Source organism: Lycorma delicatula, chromosome 1 (assembly GCF_047948215.1).
Source record: "Lycorma delicatula isolate Av1 chromosome 1, ASM4794821v1, whole genome shotgun sequence".
Lineage (NCBI taxonomy): Eukaryota > Metazoa > Arthropoda > Insecta > Hemiptera > Fulgoridae > Lycorma > Lycorma delicatula.
The window spans coordinates 198,323,701-198,347,388 of NC_134455.1; the positions used below are offsets into that span (position 1 = coordinate 198,323,701).

General features: G+C 33.1%; 2 protein-coding genes across 2 annotated transcripts in view; one reads left to right on the forward strand and one right to left on the reverse strand.

Annotated features, from left to right (window-relative positions):
* LOC142317741 (uncharacterized) overlaps positions 1 to 23,688 on the forward strand; it is a 75,142-nt gene that overhangs the window by 14,854 nt on the left and 36,600 nt on the right. Inside the window, exon 3 of the mRNA XM_075354290.1 lies at positions 16,793 to 16,915. Within this exon, the coding sequence (XP_075210405.1) occupies positions 16,793 to 16,915 (123 nt within the window). The remainder of the gene's footprint in view (positions 1 to 16,792; positions 16,916 to 23,688) is intronic.
* LOC142318245 (uncharacterized) lies at positions 2,012 to 3,151 on the reverse strand. The gene has a single exon (XM_075354809.1). It carries the CDS (start codon positions 2,961 to 2,963, stop codon positions 2,022 to 2,024), a length of 942 nt encoding a protein of 313 aa, XP_075210924.1. The 5' UTR covers positions 2,964 to 3,151; the 3' UTR covers positions 2,012 to 2,021.

Sequence of the window (23,688 nt, forward strand, 5' to 3'; positions counted from 1 at the left end):
GGTTTTGTGTAGCGACAAGTGGGTCTGATGAACTGAAACGGTGCAAACAGTAAGGGCAATATTGACTGCTACACCGATGTTTTGTAAGACCTGAAAGGAGGCGAGATAGCCCATTTTTACCTGGTTTGGTATTTATAAGGCAGTAGTGAAATTTATCTCTCGTCTCCCCTGCAAGCTGCAATAGGTGTATGCAGTGGGTACGATCGCGGTTTTCGGTAACACGTACCGGGTACATACGATCGTTATCTTCCTCATAGCCGTAGACATTGATGCTTATTAAGGGGTTCAACACCTCGAAGCGACCAATGTCTTTTACTTTTATTGGATATGATGTCCCGGTCATGTTAATTTCATGTTCGCACTTTGTATACCGACTCTGACGATAGTTACGCCCTGGTTGGTCATGTAAGTATGCTAACACGGACCATAGGAAACATTTTTCGTCATGCGGATTTTTTACATTAATTATTGCTTCTCTTCTTACAAGTTTTTCGGTGTAGCAATGAATGTGCTAGAGGCACCGTGCAGCGGACGGTAACGAATAATGTTTAAATCTATATAAATTATTTTACTCATTACTCACCCGCTGCCGTTGTTGATGAATTTGGTCAGTGTCGTCTCTATGATCTTTTCCACGGATTCTATCCACGATTCTTCAACAACGTCGGTGTTATCGTCCAAATTTATCATCGTTCTAGTCTTTCCGTGCATATATAGATTAGTGAATGTCGTCTCTACTGCCTCTTCGAGAAGTGAGATACCTTCTTATCTAAGGAGGTTTTAAATAACGTTTGAACTAAAATTTAGGTGAGAATATCAATAGTGCTTACAGACCTTCTACACTTATGTTTTTCAGATACCTTCTTATCTAAGGAGGTTTTAAATAACGTCTGAACTAAAATTTAGGTGAGAATATCAATAGTGCTTACAGACCTTCTACACTTATGTTTTTCAGATACCTTCTTATCTAAGGAGGTTTTAAATAACGTTTGAACTAAAATTTAGGTGAAAATATCAATAGTGCTTACAGACCTTCTACACTTATGTTTTTCAAAGAGATAAATATTTAAAACATTTGTCTTATTAAGATGATGATGATGATGTTTAATAAAATCCAGTTCCAATCAGATACTTTTAGAAAATATTTAACTTCACCTTTTAACAATTATTTAAAGATATAAACACAATGCTGGAGTATAAATGATATGACTAGTAATCTTTGAATAATATAACGGGATGTAACTGTACGAGGGGAAACGATGTATCAATTCTTAGAAACGGTATATGTGTGAGTGTTTACGGAATGTGCGTAACCGATAATTTTAAAAACAGGGTGTGATAACAGTGTAGAGTTAATTGCTAAACTGATAAATAACGTTATTTCTCGCTTGATTACTGTGGAATGGAAGATCATAGCTTTCAGTCGCTCGCTGTTATAGTTTTTATTGTCTCGGCCTTTCATCCGTAGTTCTCGGGTTCATTTCTCACTTATTGTTTTTACATAAATAAGTAAAAACGATTGTTGCGTTTCCGCACCACCCTGGAGGTAGCAACAGCGGCGCGTTGAGATTTTTTTTTACATGAGTGAAATCTCTCCCCGAGAGGCCTACTATAAAACACTCGAATTTTTTTATCATTTGTTTTTTTTCTTTTTTTTGTATGTTTTTTGTTTTAATATGTATAACGTAACGTTAAAATATCTGTTTTCCTTTTTTATATATATTTTTTAATCTGCAACCAGATGTCCAGTAGGAGTGGGGTATATGGGGTTTCCTGCGGACACAGGGACCTACTAAAAACCTCTCCCTCTCACAAAACGGTATGGAACACACTATGATATAGCATCGTCTCCGCGCGTGCTAGTGGCTCTTCATGTGCTGCCCTTCCGTGAGGGTTTCCAGCGTCTCCTGGGGCATCCAGCGACGACGATCCTGTTGGACCCCCGCCGCCAACCTCCAGAAGCTGGCCTTCCAACCCCACTTCCAGACCATGTTTAATATGTATTCCATGTTAGCCACGAATTACTCCATCACATCCTCCGATGTGGTCGCCTCGGTCCTATCGTTAAATACTTGATTCAATTCCAGCGGGATACTGACATGACCCCACGGCAGAGTATTTAGTCTGTCTATAGCGACACGTTTATCATCAAAATAACTTAGAGCCAATTTGTTCTGTTGGATAGTTTCGATTATGTGTTTTTTAGATCTAAACATCTTCATGGTCCTGTACACAACAGCATTACTGTCGAGCAAACACTTTTTATAATCTTCAAATTCAATTTCGTTTTTAACTACATTCTTTTTTATTCCTTTAGCTTTTTTGATAATTTTTCCAGGACCAGTTTTGAACGTATATAGTTTTGCTCTCAAGCCGATGAACTCTCGGATCGGTATTCCGCTGCACTCATCCTTGAATTTTCCTATCACTTTCTTATTCTTCAGCGAGTGACAGGGATGAGCTACCGGGTAGTCGGACGTGTCGAAGTAATCTGCGAACGTACTTTCTTGTAGGTCTTGGTAAAAGTCGTCAGTTTTCACTTCGTAGAAAAAACTGTCCGTATCCATGTACAGTAGAGATATTTTCGATCCGTACTTTTTTTTCATAACATCATAGTGAAAGTCATACATAAGAGTCTTGCTCAACTCGAGCACGGACAGGCCCACGTATATAGGTTTGTCGAAATATATATTTTCCTTAGCGCACTGAACGGCGCATAGAGTTTCATTATATATGATCCTATCCTGAAAGGTAGGTTTACTGATGAGCTTCATCAGCCTTTTTTCAGAGGAAACCAATTCAATGTTGACCCTCTTTCTGACGTTCTCCATACATTTTCCGAAAACTGCATTGTTCATCAGTTTAAAGAGGTCTTTTTCAAATTCGTTTCGAGCTGTTTGGCGATTCAGCGTGTTGAGCTCAATGTAGCCCTTCAACCATGCGGACTGTGCGAACTGCAACATTTTGTGAACTTTGGTAACCCGAAGTCCGTTTCTAATCGCCTGTTTTAGGGTGGAGAAGTGACAGATATATTTCGACTTGTTCCGTAACGATGGGATGAGTTTGGGGTAATTAGAGATCGGAGGGGTTTCGTTCGTAGGCAGAAAGGGAAAGTCACTGTGCGCATTGTGGAGGTGTGAGGGATATTCGACATCTACTTCGAGTATATATCCGGTTGGACCATCGTCTGGTATGGCCATGAAATTTGCATCACAGAATCTTTTTCTTCAGTCGTTACCCACCGTATATCCTTCTACGGAAGACATTGGCTCAAGGCCCAGCCGTATAAGTTGTTGGCGTCAAGGTAGATGAGGTATTTGGGCGGTTGATGGGGATTATATCCATCTGGGATGTAGGGGTTATTTGCTTCCCCATGTTTTTTAACACAAACCGAAATACCACCGCGGATACCTTTTTCAAAGAACATGTAGATGTCGTAATCTGTGATCAGTTCAAGTTGAATATTCGTTTTGAACAACATCGCATCGAACGAGAAACCAGGCAGGGTGAAGTAATGCGCACAGTCTAGACTATATTCCCTAAGGCATAGGGATCTGAAATTTTCGAAAACGTCCGACAGGAGCAGCACGTCGCATTTCAGGTAAAGATCGCTATATTGACCTAGTGTGTTTATTTTGAAATGATCCCACACTTTTATCGCATGTTCATAGTCATCTTCGGATATACCCGATCCCGTGAGACTGCTGTAGAATTCCTCTATCGGAGGAAGAGAGGTCTCTTCTAGGGTTTCCCAAGAGGTGGTGTACTCGTATGGGTAGACTCCTTTTCTGGTAACAAGGGGCATATCCGATTCGTTGAAAAACCTTTTGGTATGGTTGAATTTATCGGTAGGTATGGTTTTTACAAGGTAATCTAGGCTGGAGGCCATGAATCGGTAGGTGTCGATAAAGCGAACGGAAATACGGTCGTTGATTCTCTTCGAAAAGGAGATGTATTTTTCGGTAGAGTTCGGGATCACAGTGATTTGTTTTTCGTCATAGCCTAGTTCTCTGACGATAAAATGAGAATCATAGTTTGAACTGTTATGTATGAAAACGGGGATGAAGGTCCGACTAACCCTTTTCAGGTTGCATATGGAACATAGTGCTGCGCGGTAGTTTCCTGTGATGTGACAGTGGTCTCTCACCGGTTGGACCTCAGGGGTGAATTTCGCATTACACATCTGACACTTTGTGGCTGAGTCGAAGGAATATCTGTCTTCTTCGGAAAATTTCATTACTTTGTACACTTTTAGGACTTCACCAACACGAGCAGCTACGTCATGGAGGAGTTGCATAAACGAACAGGACGCCTCTTTTCCCCTGTAGAGGATAGGGTCTGTTGGAATCACGTTTCGAACGGCCTCCGGCGTGGAAGGATGAACTACGAAATACACACAATAGCTCATGGGGATGTGCTGCTCCGTAGAAACGGTGTATGAACTTTGGGGGTTAGGATAGCACTTTGCGATCGGTTTTAAGATACATTCAAAATCGGCATAACATACTATAGGAACTGGAAACATATGATGGTAATTCTTGAATTGCAATACGGGTTGAGAGCCGTCTTCCTGCACTTCGGGGAGAACTACTCTTGCAGGAGGATTACTGCTGCATCTTTCGAGATGATCTGCCATTTTTCTTGCACAATCTTTATCAGTTTTGTAGTAGGTGAAACACCTTTTACAAATCTTAATTCCATGCTCGTGTTTCGTCAGCTGGGATCGTATCAGCCTTTCGAAATCGGAAATGAAACAGAAATGACGACGATCACCTTCGACTAGCAACAAAAGATCGAAATGGTCATAATTTTCAGCAGAACAAACCTTGATCGGAATGATGTTTTCGTTTTCATCTACCGAGTAAACGTTTACAGATACCCCGTCGTTCATTTTTTCGAATTTGCAGACATCACTCAAAGGTGTTGGAAAGTTAAGGGAACCAAAATTATACTTGTTTAATAGGGCGTCGTATCTCTTATCTATACGATTACGATGACGACCTTGCACGTACTTGCACAGGATCGACCATACGAAACAAAGATCGTCGTTATTCTTCACGTTGACGACGGCATGTTTGTGTAGGATGGATTTAGGTAGAGGAATGTAAGATGACCCTTTGAGTGGACAGTAACGATTTATGCGAACTAAGACCCCATCGATACTCAGAAGCGTCCAGCCGCTCTGCTTTCCTTCAAAATTGGCCTCTTCGCGAAGCAATGACTCGAACGCGGCTTCTATCGAGTGTTCGATATCGTTCACGTTGATGACCGCAAAGTTTTTTGTTTTGAAGCAAATGTCTCTATACTCATCGATCATTGGCTTTTCGTACGACAGCTCGATTAAGATGTTGTATTTTATAGATCCATAGCGATCAACCGTTTCGGTCAGCATCGTTCCGATTTCAAGCTTCATAGAATTTAAAAGTGGTCCGATGTCCTTGTTTGTTTGATTGTCATTCTTGTAGTAATATGTGACCAGGTTGCAATTGAATGCATTTTCAACAAGGATGAACCGGCCAACTTGATCGATCGCAGAGAGTCTGATCTTCTTGTAACGGTTTACTCCAGACATGTTCCTGCAACAAAAACAGCAACAATCACGAATTAGATTGTGGTCGAATATGAGCCTATATATATATATCGGGTGAGAATTAATAATGCGAATAATTTTAATAATATTTATGTAGTCTTGTATACTTACATTAGGTTTATCGTAGTCGGTCTAATTGCTGTATTAAGCTAACAATTATGTTGTTGTAGGCGTAGATCAAACCAAACTCGGGTAACTTACAATTTGACTGTTTAAGTAAATCTAAGGCTGGTTATCCGAATATAAGCACTAGTACGACTTACTCTCACGAAATCCAATGCAGGACTGAAGAAATCGCCCAGAGGAGACAGCTTAAGTACCTAGTTGGCGGACTTTAAAGGGAGCAGCTACTTGAGTTTTCATTTTCAACCGGATGTGTGTACACAGTATCGATTCGTAAGAACTAATCGATAACATTTGAAATCGGATCAGAGTTAATCAAACGAGTAAAGTCTATTTGATAATTTAATTTAGTTGTCTTGTATACTTAAGTTTTAACTTAGTCGTAAATTAAACCAAACTCGTGTGAGTTACAGATAAATTTAACTGTTTAAGTAACTCTAATGCTGGTTATCAGAAGATAAAGGCACTAGTACGATTTACACTTAAGAATTCCAATGTAAGCATGAAGAAGTCGTCGAAAGTTGTCATTGTTTTATGCTCATTTCATATTTGTTTATAATAATTTAGGATGCTTTTACGTTTGTGTTCTGATCTTTAATATTCGAATTATGACTTTCATTTTCATTTTATGATTGATTAAGTTATTTTATGTTCGTTTATGTTGAATTCATGTTTTTTTCATGTTAGTTTCATGAACTTTTATGTTCGTTTCGTATACTGTTCAGGTATGGATCATGTTCGTTTATGTGTGTATCACGTTCGATTATGATCCTTTCATGATCTTTTATGTTCATTTTATATTTTATATTCATCGTTTTTATGTACCTTTCATGTTTTTTTTTGTCTATAACTTAGGTTGTACAGATTTCAATACAATTTGCAATTTAAAAAAAAAACATGATTCGTTATATAATCTGAGCGAAGATTATATGTACACACAATGTAATTATATTTACTTTTTTAATTAGATGTTTGTATAATGGAAACAACATTTTAGATTTTGTTTAATTAAATTAATGTTTAATTTTTCAGGTGTATATCAAAATTTAATTTTAATTATATCTATGTGACATAACATAAAAGAGGTCATTTTTAATAGTTCTCTTTTAATTTTTTAAATTTATTATTCTACTTTTTTATTAAATTTATATTTTAAGAGATTTTACTGTTATTATTTCTAATTTCTAAGACACTGACTTATCTTAGGAAGGTTTTAATTAGTGTTTGTACTAAAATTTAGGAGAGAACACCATTAATGCTTAGAGGCTTTCTACATAAACATATCTTATTAAGAATCAAAACACTTACCTTGTTATTTAATATGATGCTTCTTCTTCTTTGGTTCAAATATATATTCCGTATTGAATCAATATAAACATGAGATACAAGTGAACACAACGAGATACAAGAAGCGTCTGAGTTAAACAGTATTTATAATAACGCATTATATACCTCTTCTTCCCACCACTCACACAATGCCGTCATCTCGACCAATAGAAACACGGCAGTTATTACACGCGCCCAAAGTACCACACCCAAGCCGCGTGAGCTCGAACATGTTTGAACAGGAAAAAACCATTACGTCATCTTGACCAATAGAAACACGACAATTATCACACGCGCACAAAGTACCACACCCAAGCCACGTGATCGATAGCGACGTCTTGACCTCGAACAGGAAAAAACGTTTATTAAAAGCCTGTGCGTTACATCGTCTATGTGTATCCAGTCAGGTATACAACATATTACCACTAATATGATGCAACTCTAATAACATTTGAAATCGGATCAGAGTTAAACGAGTAAAGTCTATTTGATAATTTAATTTAGTTATCTTGTACATTTACTTAAGTTTTAATGTAGTCGTAAATCAAACCAAACTCATCTGAGTTACAGTTAAATTTTACTGTTTAAGTAACTCTAATGCTGGTTATCAGAAGATAAAGGCACTAGTACGATTTACACTTACGAATTCCAATGTAAGCATGAAGAAGTCGTCCAAAGTTGTCATTGTTTTTATGCTCATTTCATATTTGTTTATAACAATTTTCATTTTCATTTTGTTTGACGTTTTTACGTTTGTGGTATGATCTTTAATATTCGAATTATGACTCTTTCATTTTCATTTTATGATTGTTTAAGTTGTTTCATGTTCGTTTATGTTGAATTCATGTTCGTTTCGTATACTGTTCAGGTATGGTTCATGTTCGTTTATGTGTGTATCACGTTCGATTATGTTCCTTTCATGATCTTTTATGTTCATTTTATATTTGTTTACATCGTTTTTATGTATCTTTCATATTTTTTTTGTTATTCACATGAAGCATCATATAATTTTTATAATAATTTTTTTATTTGTCGCCGAAAAAGTTGAAGAGTTATTTAAAGTTGTAATACGATATTATATGTCGGCTTATTGTGCATATCTTAAACAAATAAGAAAAAATACTTTTTCTAGTTTTTGAATAATGATAGATATGGATAATTTATATTTTAATTATACTGAATGTATCACTTTGCGCGCTTAATATTAACACTGACTAATTAAGTTAGGATGATCCGATATAAACGATATTAGGTGTGGAAAATTGCGCGCATAAATTAACATCGACTAAAATACGTTATGCCAATATAACGAATACTTTAGGTTAGGACGATATATCGAATTATAATCGATACGATATAAACGATATGGTTGTGGCATTTTGGGCTCGTAAACTAGTCATACATTTTCAATTTTGTTTAATTAAATAAATATGTTGAATTTTTCAGATATATATCAAAATCTAATTTTAATTATCTCTATATGACATAACATAAAAGAGGACATTGTTAACAGTTCTCTTTTAATTTTTAAAATTTATTATTCTACTTTTTTATTAAATTTATATTTTAAGAGATTTTACTGTTATTATTTCTAATTTCTAAGACACTGACTTATCTTAGGAAGTTTTTAAATGGTGTTTGAACTAAAAGTTAGGTGAGAACACCATTAATGCTTAGAGGCTTTCTACATAAACATATCTTATTAAGAATCAAAACACTTACCTGATTATTTAATATGATGCTTCTTCTTCTTCTTTGGTTCAAATATATATTCCGAATTGATTCAATATAAACATATACTTCACCAATATTCGGATAAAAATTTTCAAATATATCACCTTCAACAACGTACAGTATAAACTCTTCGTCTGCAGTCAAATCCACTTTTGAAATGGTAGTGCACTGTTTGAACTTCGCTATTTATACCAGTTGGTAGGATGCGGGAGGTTGACTGTTTTCCTGTTTTATAAGGAAAAGATTAATTTTTTGTTTTAATCGGAGTCGAGCGGATGTGATTGGTGATAAGGATGTCGAAACAAGCGGTTGATAAGCGTTTCCTGTTTATAAGGAAAAAATAGTTGTTAAAACTTGAGCAGATGTGTGTGCAATAGATAAGCAGGTCTAAACATGATTGTGCGGTTATTTTGCGTTTTCATAAGGAAAATAATAACGATTTATATCTACTTGTTCGTTGACGTAATTGTTATAGTTTTTATTAAATTTGTATATTTATATTTTAAAAGGTTTTATTATTTTACCGGGATTCGAACCCGGGACCTCCGGATGAAAGGTTGAAGAAACTCTACCACTCGCGCCACGGAGCTGTCAGTAGCTCGATGTTATAGCCTCGCACGAGGTGCTCACCTCGCCTCATCTAGCCTCGCATCAGGGGTTCACACATGCCACACCTCACCCGGCAGCGTCGAATGACCTTGAAATTGGTCTTAAACCGCCTTTTCTATACTACTTAGGATCTAGGCGCGGGGTCTTCTTTCCGTGGTTAGGTTTCTAGCTTAGTTCTTGAGGGCGACGTGGTAACTGCAGGTGTCCGTTGTCTTCATTCTGAAGGCATAAACATTTAAATCTATCTCGGGGTGAATTTTTACCGATGTAGATGTCCCTTGGGGCATCTGCATCGGTGGCATCTCTGCGGGGCCTGAACTGTAAGCTGTGGTGCGCATCAGTTTGAGGGCGAGAAGAAGTCCTTAGTTAAAGCCACTGCTGGCTAGGAACGGAGGGGGTGGTGTAGCGACCGGACACGCTACGAGGTGGGTTCTTCTCCCCTCGGTGGGGGGGGGGGGGGGGATCGAGAGTACTTAACTTTAACCTTTTATTGTTTAAAAAATTAAAATTTCCATTTTCTTTTATGCAACACACGCAAATAAAAAAAAATTGATGTGGACACTACATAACTTCCTTGTACACGTATCAAATTATCTATACCCATTTTTTTTTTTAAATGAAACGTACATAAAATTTTATTTCATTAATAACTTTTGATATTTTTTCATATTTTTTTATTATTATTGAATTATTATTTAACGTATAATTTTTTTTTACAATCAGAGGTTAATAATTAATAAATCAATACATTTAGATTAAAAGAAATAAAAATAAAAAAAGGAGATGAAGTCTGATTCGAGCCGATGTGCCTTGTATGATCCAAACATTTTATTAATTAAATTTTATTTGGCTATAACTCTGGAACCAATGAAAATAAATACCACTACATATATCGTTGAAAAGTTCTTAATGAGGGCTTACTACAGTCGATTACAATCAAAAGGAGAGGCGCATAACTAAACGTTACAACAGTCCTAAATCTAAAATTTCAACATCCTACGGCTAATCGTTTTTGAGTTATACTAGTTACACACATACAGACGTCATGCCGAAACTAGTAAAAAAGGATTCAGGGATGCTAAAAATGGATATTTATGTTGAAATCTGAAAACCGAAATTAGGAATCCGATATTGTTGTGCGTAAAGAAGAATTTTAGGAACACATCGTCTGCTTTAAAAATGAAACCAACAGGATGAAAACGGACTGTGAGAACGCCTGAAAACATTAACGCTGTAAGGTTAACTGTTACGCGGTCTCCACGACGTTCAGCAGCGAGACATTCTGCTGCGCTAGCCATTTCTGATTGAAGTTTACGACGAATTCTTCATGCGGACCTGAAATTCCATCCGTATGAGATGATGTTAGTGCAGCAACTTAATGCAAATGATTGGGCGTCTCACAAAGCAGCTTGCGAGGTCATCCTCGAAAATGTCCACCAGGATGCCATTATTCTTTTAAGTGACGAGGCTCATTTTCATCTGTCAGGATTTGTGAATAAACAAAATTACCGTTATTGGGCTTCGCATAATTCACAGCAAATTCTTGAAAAACCACTTCACAGTCAATATGTTACAGTGTGGTGTGAGGTTTCAAAGTTCGGCATAATTGGTCCATATTTTTTTGAGAAGTTAAATCGCAGAGTAACAGTAACATCTCATCGGTACGTAAACATGTTGAATGAATTTCTGAGACCGAAACTGAATGAATTTGGCGAGATTCCTTGGCCAGCGCGTTCACCTGATCTGGTTGTTTGTGATTTTTTTCTGTGGGGGTATCTCAAACATAAAGTCTTCAGTAGTCGACCACAGTCAATTGCACAACTCAAGGAGGCCATTCAACGAGAAACTGAAGCAGTTCCACAAGTGATGATTGAGCGAGCAATATCAAATTTTAGAATGAGGTTAAGTGAGTGTGTAATGGAAAACATTTGGACGACATAATATTCAAATAAAAAAAGTCTATGTAATTCACTATAAATTGCAAAAATTGATCTTAATTTGATACATTAAATGTTTTAATAGAACGAAAACAGTTTAATTATTATCTCTGGTTTATATGTGATCCCTGTATATGTGGAACACTTCTTACTCTTAAAATTTTTAATTTTTAAAAAATAATATTTTTTTTAATGAAATATCTGTCCTTTAGATTTTTCAGTAACACTATTTTTATACGACAAATAAAACAAAATTGAAACAGTTATTAAAGTAAAAATCAACAAGTTACCTACGCTGAAGTAATTCTTTATATCATTTGTACTCAAACGTTTTTACTTCCTTGTACGCTATTGTGATAGCGAAAAATGTTTTACACACTTCAGTTCTCTTATTCTTAAAATCAAAAAAGTATTGCAAAATTGAGTTTCGCCTGGGTGTAGACAGTGATGATGTAACTCTTCATGATACAGGAACTTTTAGAACATTATTAGCCACAAATTGCCTTATGAAATCGTTATTAGTTTCTTCTTACCAAAAACTTTCAAATATCTCATTTCTTCCTGAATCAGAAACCTTTTTTGTACATTTCTCTTTTTATGAAGGTAAGCAGGGCCGTTTAATTTTTTTGTGTTACTATTTTTCCTGTTTTAGAATAATTTTCTTTACCAGATACTTTTTTCTTCATCCGAAAAATTGCACTTTTTCTGGATTCCGTACACGTTTTCGGGTTAATTTTTTACAAACGTTTTGATTATTTATGGTAATTTCTTCACGTTCTTTATCTCGTACAACATATTGCTTTTGCACGTTTTCTTGATCAATTTCTGAATTGTTATCAGAAGATGTACTAGAAATCTCATCGTTTAATGTATATTCAGGATCTTTATCGGAGTCGTAACAAGGATACTCAGTAGAATCATCCTGGATTTCAATAGAGATGTCACTTACCTCACAATATTCTGGATCTTTATCATAACTAAAATCAGGAATCAGAATGTCGTCTGCTAAACTCTGAAAACAAACATTTTAAAACTAGCATTGAACTGTAAAACCGATTATGAATAATATTAAAGTAAAATTCTTATTGTAAAATATATAATTCATAACTCACAACAAAAATTTTTACAAACTTACTCTGAAGAAAAATGAACGCTAAATTATGTTCACTTTAAGATAATTTGCAGCATTGAATGCTATATTCAAAAGCACGATATAAATTTCAGTTCAATACGTGTTTATAAAAAAAAAAAAAAGATTATGCAGTTTTGTATATTATGTTAAATGCAACACTTATTACAAAATCTGGAAATTGATATGAATTTTAAAATAAATTGGTTCTTAAAATTTTGTCTGCTTGCAAATTACATTTCAGTACAATGTTTTCATTCACGGCTGTTACCAAAGTTAATTAAAGATTAGGATTTTTCAGTTCTTATTATGTTATAGAAAATGTTAAGTAAATAACTTTTGACTTACCTGTACATTCGATAATGCTAGGTTCACTATTCTACGACCTCTTTCATTCTTCAGTTCACTAGCTTTGAGCTTTAGTATTTTATAAACAAATATTTTACAAAGGCTGATTACACAAAATCGCTAACAGATTGCTAAGAACAAGCTGCCCATACTAAAGAGGTAATTTATCATATATGAACTTACAATATTCAGTTGTTCAAAATGAACATTTAAAGAAATAAATGAACATTTGTAGAAAATCAGTTTTCTATAACCCGTTTTACTTCGGTGGTACAGCTTCATACTTCATATTTACCTGTCATAGATTGAGAACTATCAAAACAGAAGCCAATGCACCGCTTCCAGTCCTGTCCATTTTCTGCAAAGAAATCATCAAGTTTTTGAATAATTCAGAGGCGTTGATTGTGCATTATAAAATAAATAATTCTCTTTAATTGTAATATGAAGTGCCCACAGCATGTAAACCATAAGTTGAGCGTAGTTTATTTAATTTGTGCTCTCATAGAATTGTATGGCAAAAAACAAAAACATTATTTTTTACTTATGTTAAAATAACTTAGGTAAGTTATAACAACAAAATTTGTTTTTTATTGCCACCAGAGCATAAAATCCAGTTTTAGAAAGATGTGACAGAAAATGGAATTAAAAGTAACAACACTTTTCTGGATAGCAATGGATATTCATTTTTAACCTTTAGCAAAAATTCAATTCTAATTTAATAATTCCATTTTCAAAACAACATCGCAAGATACCTCTATCAAAGGTTCTGTTTTGTTGTTAGTTAAGGTTGTTTGTTGTTTGTTACTAATATATTTTAGTTTCTTTAATATATTTGGATTTACATATTTAATAAATAAAATGTAGAGTAAATTAGTTTAATTTTTTATTTATTTAGGTACTTGTAGACATTTAATCTCTTTAATGTTTAATGCCACACTTTCAATTATGCACTATTGGATAGTTTTATTGTATCTATCTGTTTAGCTGACGATTTACCCAACAAACAAACCATTATGTCTTTCGCATCAGGTAGCAGTAGCTCTTTACTGACTCTATGAGCTTTTCTACATCTTAAGCCCACTTAAAAAAGATGCCTTTTTGAGTTTATTCAAAGACACTTCAACTGTTTTTTGAGTATTGTCTACAAAATATTACATAATTATTTTTATTCAGTCTATCTCTGGCAATTTTAAAACAAAATAATTCTTAGTTTGTTTTCTAATGCTGAATGTTTACTAAGATATTTCAATAATGAAGGTTTCATGCTTCGGTTTGAAAGAATTTCAAAGCAGATTACACATTGAGGTCAATGCTCATTGTTTACAACTATGACAGTAAAGCCAATACTAATATGCTCAGGATCATATTTTCTTTTTGTGTCTTAATCTTACCTTTTTATATTATAGTAGGAAAAAGACTATGCAAATTCTGATTCTGAATTAAAGTTCAATGGTATAGGATTTTTAAATGACAATGTTTCATCTGTCATTGCTCTATTAAGCCGTTTACTCATATTGATTTATATTTTATGTCAACTAAAATAAATTAATTAACCAAAGTAAGTACAGAAGTATGTATGTAAGAAAAAAAGTCCCTTTCAAGTTAAGAAGGCAAGAACACTTCAATTTTATGAAATGAAAAGTAACACAATAACAACATTTTCAAATCAGATTATTAGAGAGTATATAAAACACCAGAAGCAACTGTATCTATTGTTTATAGGAAAACTATAACTGTTTAAAAAAAATACTTTGTTTAACTAATATTGCAGAAATAATAATATATATATTAATTTTAGCTGCTATATTTTTAAATTTTGCGGCTATTATTTTCTGTTCACTAATGTTCATGATATCACAAACATTTAACTTACATTTCTTACTTATAATGCTTAGTAATGATTAAAAATGTTAAATAATATCAAGCTCAAAAAATTGATTGTTTTTATGACCTACAAAACTTACATAAATCTTCTATTGTATAAAATATATTCAGAAGTTAAATTTTTAAATATTCAGTAAATGAAGAATGATAGGAAATTTCCATCCAGACTTGTTGATTGCATTAAAATACTCATAAAATCCAGTATAGAAACAAAAATGATGTTTATCACTATTAATGGCACTAAACATCTTTCTGATTAAATAATTAAACATATTCTAATTTTGTAATTAAATAAAACTTGTCTTTACTTTTAATATCCAAGGGAGGATGGAAGTTAATCACTATGTAGGCAAATAGTTATATAGTAGGCAAATAGTAATTTAGTTATATCTAGATATATAAATTAAACATTTATTTTTTTCTTTTTAATGCACTATAAATTTTACAGTTGAAATAGAACAGTAGCAGCCATCTAAATTCAAACACTGAGTTTATTAAATATGTAGGCCTGCTTAGATTTGCTATTAATTTTCAATTTTGTGATTGTTCTCATGATCCTTTTTTGTAAGATGAATAAAATTAAAGCTACAACTTAACTTTATAGCTTTTAGAATAAAGCTATTTGCTCTTAGAAGCAGATAGCCATTAGTGCTATCATAATGGGTGGTTGTGTATCTGTGGAGATCCAAGATAAAGGAATGGCTCCTGTAAAGGGGCAAAAATCCTTCATGTAGTTGTTGAGGGCAGGAACTGACAAGTAATTGATACAGTCTCCAAGTTTTGAATGTAACAAAAACAAGAAACATGAAATTTTTAATTTTTTTACATGTGTCAGGCATTAGGCCTTTATTCTTAAAGTTAGGCGTTTTTATTGCTACATGACCGAAAGCAATAGAAAAAATACAGTTATAATTTCTCAACAAATATAATTTTTGATTATCTTTCTTCAAAAAAAGAACATGATGTTCTTTTTTTGTAAGAACATGATGTTCTTTTAGGTAAAATATGGAAGTAAAGTAATACCTAAGTCAGATGTTTAGGGAGGTTAATCAATCAAGAAGAGCCATCAGAAAATAAAAAAAATCATGACATTCTTTAAGTCTGAGGGAGCAATATTGTTTTAGAGCTTTAAACAAAAGTGGTAGATCAGATAATCATTAAGAAGAAATAGATAGGTTAAATTGAGATTACATAGTAGGTATTAGTGGACATTCAAGTCCTAGTAAAGTCAGTTATTTTTATACGGATTTGAATACTAGATCATGGATTCCGGTGTTCTTTGGTGGTTGGGATTCAATTAACCACACATCTCAGAAATAGTTGAACTGACACTGTACAAGACTATACTTTATTTACACTCATACATATCATCCTCATTCATCTTCTGAAGTAATACCTGAACGGTAATTCCCGGAAGCTAAACAGGAAAGAGAAAGAAAAAGTAGGTATTAGTTGAGATAGGCGAGTAGGTTTTTCATCAGAAAGTAGACTAGTATTATTATGAAGTTAAATATTGGGAATGCAGAAGTAGGTAATGAGTAAGATGATAAAACATTGGATCTGAATTTATAAATAATGTAAGGAGAGAATTACTTGCATACTATTTTATTAATTTAATAATGAAAGGAACGGTAGAAGATAAAATATACTGAAATTAAGAAGAACTGGAAAAGTAATAAAATGAATTCACTAACTGATGACCAAAGAGAATCTACTGATTAAATAATTAATAAAAAAATAAAAAAATAACTTGACATTGAAAAAAATTTCTTTTATTTATTAATACATTCACTTGTTCAAAGTTATTATATATGAATTAGTAGAGATTTAACTTAATTTACTATTTTTTGTAACATATCATATATGCATATATTTTCTTAGACTTGTTTTATAGATCCTGTAAAAAATATAAGAGTTTCAATTTAACAGTGAAAACAGCACCTAGAAAATTTATTACGGTATCAGAATTCAGACAAAATTTATTACAATTAGGACCTATTTTTTTAAGTCTTTATGTCAATAATTTTATTATTTCACCCTTATATTTTAAGTGTATCTATTAGTTTTATTAAAAGTATATGATTTAAAAGATTTTTAAATTTTTTTCAACAGCAATTTCATCCTTTACGCAAACAAGCTGTGATGGATATAAACAACTACAAGCACAACTTGCTATGAATGCCAAATTAGAAAAAGATATAGCTTTAGAACGAGAAAGACTGAGAATTTTGACTGGTAAGATTGTATTTGGTAAGCTCTCTTACTAAGTTTTAATTACATTATGTGAATAAAGAATAACATTTATTAACCAGGTATGGTGCTGGCTAAATTACCTCTTCTGCACCATAGTTTAAGAAATAATGCTGCTTGATCAGTTTAAATACCCCTTCAAACAGTTTATATATATTACTTTGGGTCAAAACCTTTGCTTCTTTGAAAAAACAGTATTATTAAATAATGGCACAGTATTAATGATTCAAGTATTTTCACTTTATTTTAATTTATTTTAGATTAACACCTACATAAGAAAAAAACATTACATAAACTGGAACAAATTTTAAAGTCAAAAAATTTATTATGAAAAAATATTTAATTTTTTTTCTGTGTAAATATGAATTGCATGAATAAATATTTTACAAAATATTTTAGTAAATGCACTTGGCAGAACATCTCACTTTTATTTGTTTGTTGTTTTTAACAGAGTAAAATAACACACTTTTAATAAACCTCACTGATGTAAATATTGTTTTTAAAATTGCTATTAACTTCATAACTTTTAATGTTATTCACAAAAAAAAACATTCTCTACAAATGAAAAAGAAGAATAACAATGACTTATTTTTGTAAATAGTAATTGCTTCACTCATTACTAATCCAATATACTCATATCACTCTCCTTTGATTTTATCAGGTATAAGCAACCACTTTTTTTTATGCATTAAAAAAATATTTGGGTTATTGAAATTAAAAAATGTGGTGTTAATTAACAGAGATTTGAAAAAGTTTAGAATACTTTCAATTTCATGTCAAATTAAAATATACTCGTTTGAGCAAATTATCTAAAAGCATTTATTAATTTGATCTTTTATATTTAGATACATTAACTTTCTGGTTATAAATTAAATCATTTTTAAAGTAAATGAAATAATTTCTTCTTTTTTTTGTGTAAAATTCCTGCATCTTTAGTTTGGAGTAAGTCTGAATAGATGTGTCACTTTTATTTGATTTGTTTGTGTTACCTTTACAATGAATTACAACTCCCTATAAAAAATGTTCATAAAAGATTTATTCAAAATGTTCAGAAAGCAATGAAAAAACATTTTACATATTATTTTCCGAAGTAGGTCTGGCATTTTTAAAATAAATTCAGTATTAAAAATTAAGAAAGAATAAAATTCATACAGGATGTTTACATACATCTGGACTGTGTAGATAAATGTACTAAACAATCATGTAATGCTACAAAATTACTAATTACTGAAATATTTATACAGTTTTTATTATTAAAAATTAATTATTATGTAAATATACACACAATTTTAACATTAAAGCTAAATCACAATAACCTTCTTAATGCCACATGTAGAATCTAAAGAGTATACTGTTTTGACTCTTAATATATTCTCAGAAGTTTGGACTTAGCAAATGTTTTTTCAAAAAAGCTTTCTAATAGTGCCAAGTCAATATAAAAAGTATAGAAAATTCAAATAATAGTGACTATGAAGTACATTAAATTTTGTAGTAAAGATACTGCTAAGTTTAAATCTCAACGTTATAATTCAACAAAATCCACCTATTCATCAAAAACTAATTAGTGCAACATCACTGTTTTATTAGTTTAAATTTTTTTTGTTTATAATTCAGAAGTGAAGTGAATACTACAGAATTAATTAATTAATATGTACTATCTAAACTAAATAATACTTTATCAATAAAATTTAAGTTGTTTAATTATTTATTTTGTACAATGGAAAAATCATGCCAAAATGTAATGTAAATTCTGAGTAAGTCAGTGAAAAAAACAAAAATAAATAATAATCGTATTATTTACTGATTTATTGTTTAATCCAAGTGCTGAAATCAAAGACTTAACAATCATCATTTAATAGAATTCACTAAAAATGGTAGATTATTTTTCACTAATATTCTCATACCTTCACTAACCTTCATACTTGTTAGGTAAGAAAAAACTGGTCTCTCATTGCAAATTAATGAAAAATTAAAAAAAAATATAGTGTTTGCTAAAAGCAGCATTCCTTACAAAAGTTGGTACACATTACTTTAATTAACTTGGTTAATTAAATAATGGTCAAAACAGATTACAAGCCTGAAAGAATTGAAAATTAAAAAGCTGGGAAGCATATTCCTCTGAATAATGAGATATTTTTTCCTCTTTTGACCCAGTTAAAAGGGGGTGCAAACAGATGTTTAATAATTGCTTAACATGTTTCAGTTGAGATTAACAGTAAACATTTGTCAGAAATATTTTCTCTAATATTCAGCATAATAGTTTCTCTAAGTTTAGTAATTTTCCTTAATATTTTCCCTTAGTTAATGGATTAAAATTGAATTGAATTCGCTATCTTCATATGTCTTCTGCACACCTGTGTTTACTTGAAATTCAGTTCAAACAATTCAATATTCTTTGAAAACATCAATTTTGGGTTTCACTTTTAAATCACTTCTGAAAGAATGAAATTATATTATTTCATAATTACCTTACATTTTTTGACACACTTATGGTAGTAGGTAGAATTCAGGTCAAGAAGTAACTGTGACAAATCTGAAAGACTAAGCTTAAACTATTATAATTCATGATAATTTATGCTTAAGAGGCTCAAATGCTTATTATAATAATAAATTTATAAATTTTGTTATGAGAGGACTATTCAAATCATGAAGGTATTGTGACCCTGAAATAAAGACTTATATAATATTTATATTAGAGTCTAGATTGAAGTATTGTGTTCAAAATGTATTAAGTTGTTAACAGGCCTGCAATTATAGGATACACCTCTTTTATGTAACATAGAAAAGATGGTTGAGTCCCTTCCAAAAACTTGAAATAGAATTCTTGGCAACAATTCAAAAAACTTAAAAGAATAAATTTGTAAATTTACAACTAAAACTTAGGTTTGTCTTTAGATTGTGGTAGGTTATGCTCATAATTTTGACAATCTACACAACCTTTTTTCTGCACAAAATAGAAAAGTGAAATCAACTATTGATTGGAAAGCTGTGTTGGGATCAGAAAGTTTGAAACTTTCTTTTATAGAGTAAGCTATTGCTAAAAAGGGATTTTTTTTTTTTTTTGCTACATTAGTGATTGTTTTTGATGCCTGCAACTAAAAAGATAAAACGTAATGAAAAGTAAGGAATAGCATTGTTGATTTAAGAACATTTTAGTTTTTTATATTGAGGCTGATGGATAATTTAAAAAAATACATGTCATTTTTTTAAATATGAAGCTATTGATAATTTAAATAGTTAACGTGAAATTAACATGCATCATAAATTATATATATATCATCAGTATTCAAATAAGATTTTTTATATACTTTTCTGTATTATTTTGCTACTTTAACAAATTTTCTTTTATGTTCTTTACCAGAATTTTTATTTAGAACTAAATTACCTTTAAGTACTTAATTATGTTTAACTAATTACCTTTATTTATATTTAGTTTCATTATTATTTTTTTTTTTTTCGAGTAAAATTTAAAGTTAGATTTTTTAAAATAAAGTCTATTATCACTGATGCTGCTTATATATATATTTATCTATATCAAGATAAATTAAGACATTGTTCTATATTTTAGATCAGAAAAGGAGAAAAAAAATCTTTTGTATGGAATTTGAAATCAAAGCATTTCAGTTCTCTTTAATATCATTTTTTCATTATTTCAAAAAAAGGAATAAGTTAGGTATGATAAATACCGTTGCAATATTCTTAAAACATAAATGTTAGTGACAGACAGTGTGTGACCAGGTTTAAATACAAAGTAATTACATGTCATATGAAAGTGTCTACAATAGCAGAGTAGGGTCAAATGGACAACATAATTTTTAAAATTTTTAAGAATTATAATAATCATCAATTTTTTCATTAAAATATGAGATGTGATTGGAAAGTTTTAAGATAGGTGCCACCACTGCTCAATAGGAGGGGGTAGGTTTGTCCACAGGTGTATAAGGAGAAGCTTGTTTTGTCCTTAAAAAGTCCTGTGAAGATCACCATAATGTCTTTGTTTACTAGAGAGTGGCATCCTATAGTTGAGTAAGTGAAGCCGTCCTAGATAGACGTGTATTACTGTGCTCCATGATTTTTATTAATTTTGGTGGTTTTTTGATTGCTTTTATTTGTTTGGAAGATTGCATTTTGCTGGTGGAATTTTTACGGATATGGACTCTATGTGTTGTGAATTTTGGATAACAAATTACTTTTTTATTGAGATTTAAAGTGAATAGACCTTATTGCCTATGGTAATAAAGACTGTAATAGCTTATTTCTTCGCTGTGACAAGAGCGTATTAGCAGTAAAATAAGAACTTGTAATTTTTTCAACAAATTACTACATTAAGTGGCTAAAAATGTTTTAAGTGTAGCTAAGATTTTATAAGGGTAATATTCTTTTGCCCTTTCTTCTGAACCTTTACCCCTATCCCAAAATCCTCCCAGTTTTGCAATAACTGGGACCTTCCCTATCATTTGCCCCCCCCCCCATAATTGGGGGATAAATTTTTGACACTGCAAATTTTTTTGAACCCCCAAAAATTCTGGACCTCATTTATGGATTATACATTTTATCTTCCCCCAAAAGGAGATCCCTGACCTCCTTATAAAATCAAGTGGATGCTCTAAACGTAATGATGAACGTTGATCTGTGAGATGGAGTTACCCCAGGTGAAGGAAATGGAGGCATCTGCATCGAGAACTGAGGGGATGCCCAAATCCAAGAAGGTAAATGTGAAGGGCACAATACGTTCGAGGTAATTGTCGTCAGAAGAGGAAGGAAGACCCTCTTCCGGGATAGCTGGAAGACCTGACGACACAGTTGGTGTGTGCGATCTCCAGGCTGAAACAGAATTATGGTGCTGGGCTGTCCAAATTCATGTGGACGCATGAGAGAGAATTAGACACTATTTGGGCTGGATTGATGGCGCTGACGGAGAGGTCACCGGCGCTGATGGTGATAACTCAAGCGACGCAAACCGATACTCTTACAGAAAGAGACATGAGTAAAATCCTGCAAGAAGATCTAACAGATGAGAAGCTCATCAGTCTTACGAGAATGAAATGGCCGTCAACGGTATTTCAGAAAGCCATTCAGATTGGTGAATTGTCATATTATGAAGGAGACATTTGCTATATTCGTGACTTAGTAGACAGGCAATTGGGTGGAGACAAACAAAGAAAAGTAGATATTAAACCGGGTAATATAACGAAAAAAGTATGAATAATAATGAGTGGGGACATTGAGTCCGTTCAGAGATGTCATTATACGATTTATTATGATTCGGTGGAAGGCGAGGTCAACTCGCTGAATTTGTTATTGAAATCACTCAGACAAATTAAGGAGGGTTCACCGAGTCAGTATTTGTCCTCCCTGGTGAGAAGATGGGTGCATATATTAAACAAATGTTATTGTATTTATGCAGAAACGACGACGGGCAAATGAAGGTGACGACCTCGGAGACAGACACCAAGCAACAGAAACAATTGCGGCCAGGTATCAAGAGAACGACGCCGGCAGTTTCAAACAGCAGAACCGTTGTAGTCAAGGCAGCGAGTAAGACATACACAGATTTGCTTAAGGCACTGAAGCAAACAGTAAATAAAGAAGAAGTAGGAGAAGTGTTTTCTTTGGGCAAAGGTAATAATGATAAGCTACGAATAAGAGTCAGGAGCTCAGAAAAAGCGGAGGAATTCAGAACGGTTCTCCGAAATAAAGCGGCGGGCCTTCAAGTTGATTTGATATCAAGAACAACCAGAGGACGGTGGTCCACCTGAAAAATGTAGACATTGATACGACAGAACAGGAAGTGTCGGATGCGGTAGCCCAAGTCATAGGAGGCGAAGACGATTTTAAGATTGCATCAGTTCGACAGGCGTTTGGTGATACCAAAAATGTCATTATTATAACAACCTACAGGGCAGCGAAGAAGCTAACTGACCAAAGAGTGCGAGTGGGATGGGTCCATTGTTGTGCGTCGATAAGACGCACCCATCGAGAAATGTTATAGATGTTGCAGTCTAGGACATGTGTCTGCGGCCTGCAGGGGTGTGGACAGAACCAAGTTATGTTTCAATTGTGTCGGGCCATTGGCATGCTCAGTGTGAGAACCCGACAGCATGCTGTTTTTATGGTAAGGAGAACCACCGAGCTGTGAATTGTAGGGGTTCATAATGAAAATGATAATCGTAGTAGACGATCATTGGACATCACATGGGAAACAGCGAAGAGGAATAATATTGATATCATCTTCTCTTTGGAGCCCAACAAAGCAACAATTATGGGAGATAATTTGATAGTTGATGAAACCTCGATGGCAGCGATTGAATTCCTACGTCCCAGGATTCCGGTTGTCAGAAGGGGTAGAGGCAGTGGTTTCGTCTGGATCGATATTAGGGACATTATGGTGTTCTCTTGTTATCAGTCACCCAATCAAGACAGAGGATTTCACCCATTTCCTAGACGAACCTGGAGAGAAGATCCAAAGAAGAAGAGGCAAGAACGTGTTAGTGGCTGGGGACTTTAATGCAAAGTCCCCTGAATTTGCAAGTAACGTCCGTAGCATTAGAGGAACACATTTAAGTGAAATGGTTCACGCGCTAAGATTGGAGTGTATTAATCAACAAGGAGCAACCTTTATACGGGGTGAATCGCAGCCTTCAATCGATCTTCCATTCGTAAACGATGAGTATGTGTTGAGCTATACCAACTGGGAGATTTTGAAGGAGGAATCTTTTTCCAACCATTATTACATATGAGGTAGTGCTTTAGACCAG

Bases quoted from the DNA above. Each gene is read 5' to 3' on its own strand.
- LOC142318245 (XM_075354809.1), bottom strand. From the start codon at position 2,963: ATGTTGCAGTTCGCACAGTCCGCATGGTTGAAGGGCTACATTGAGCTC.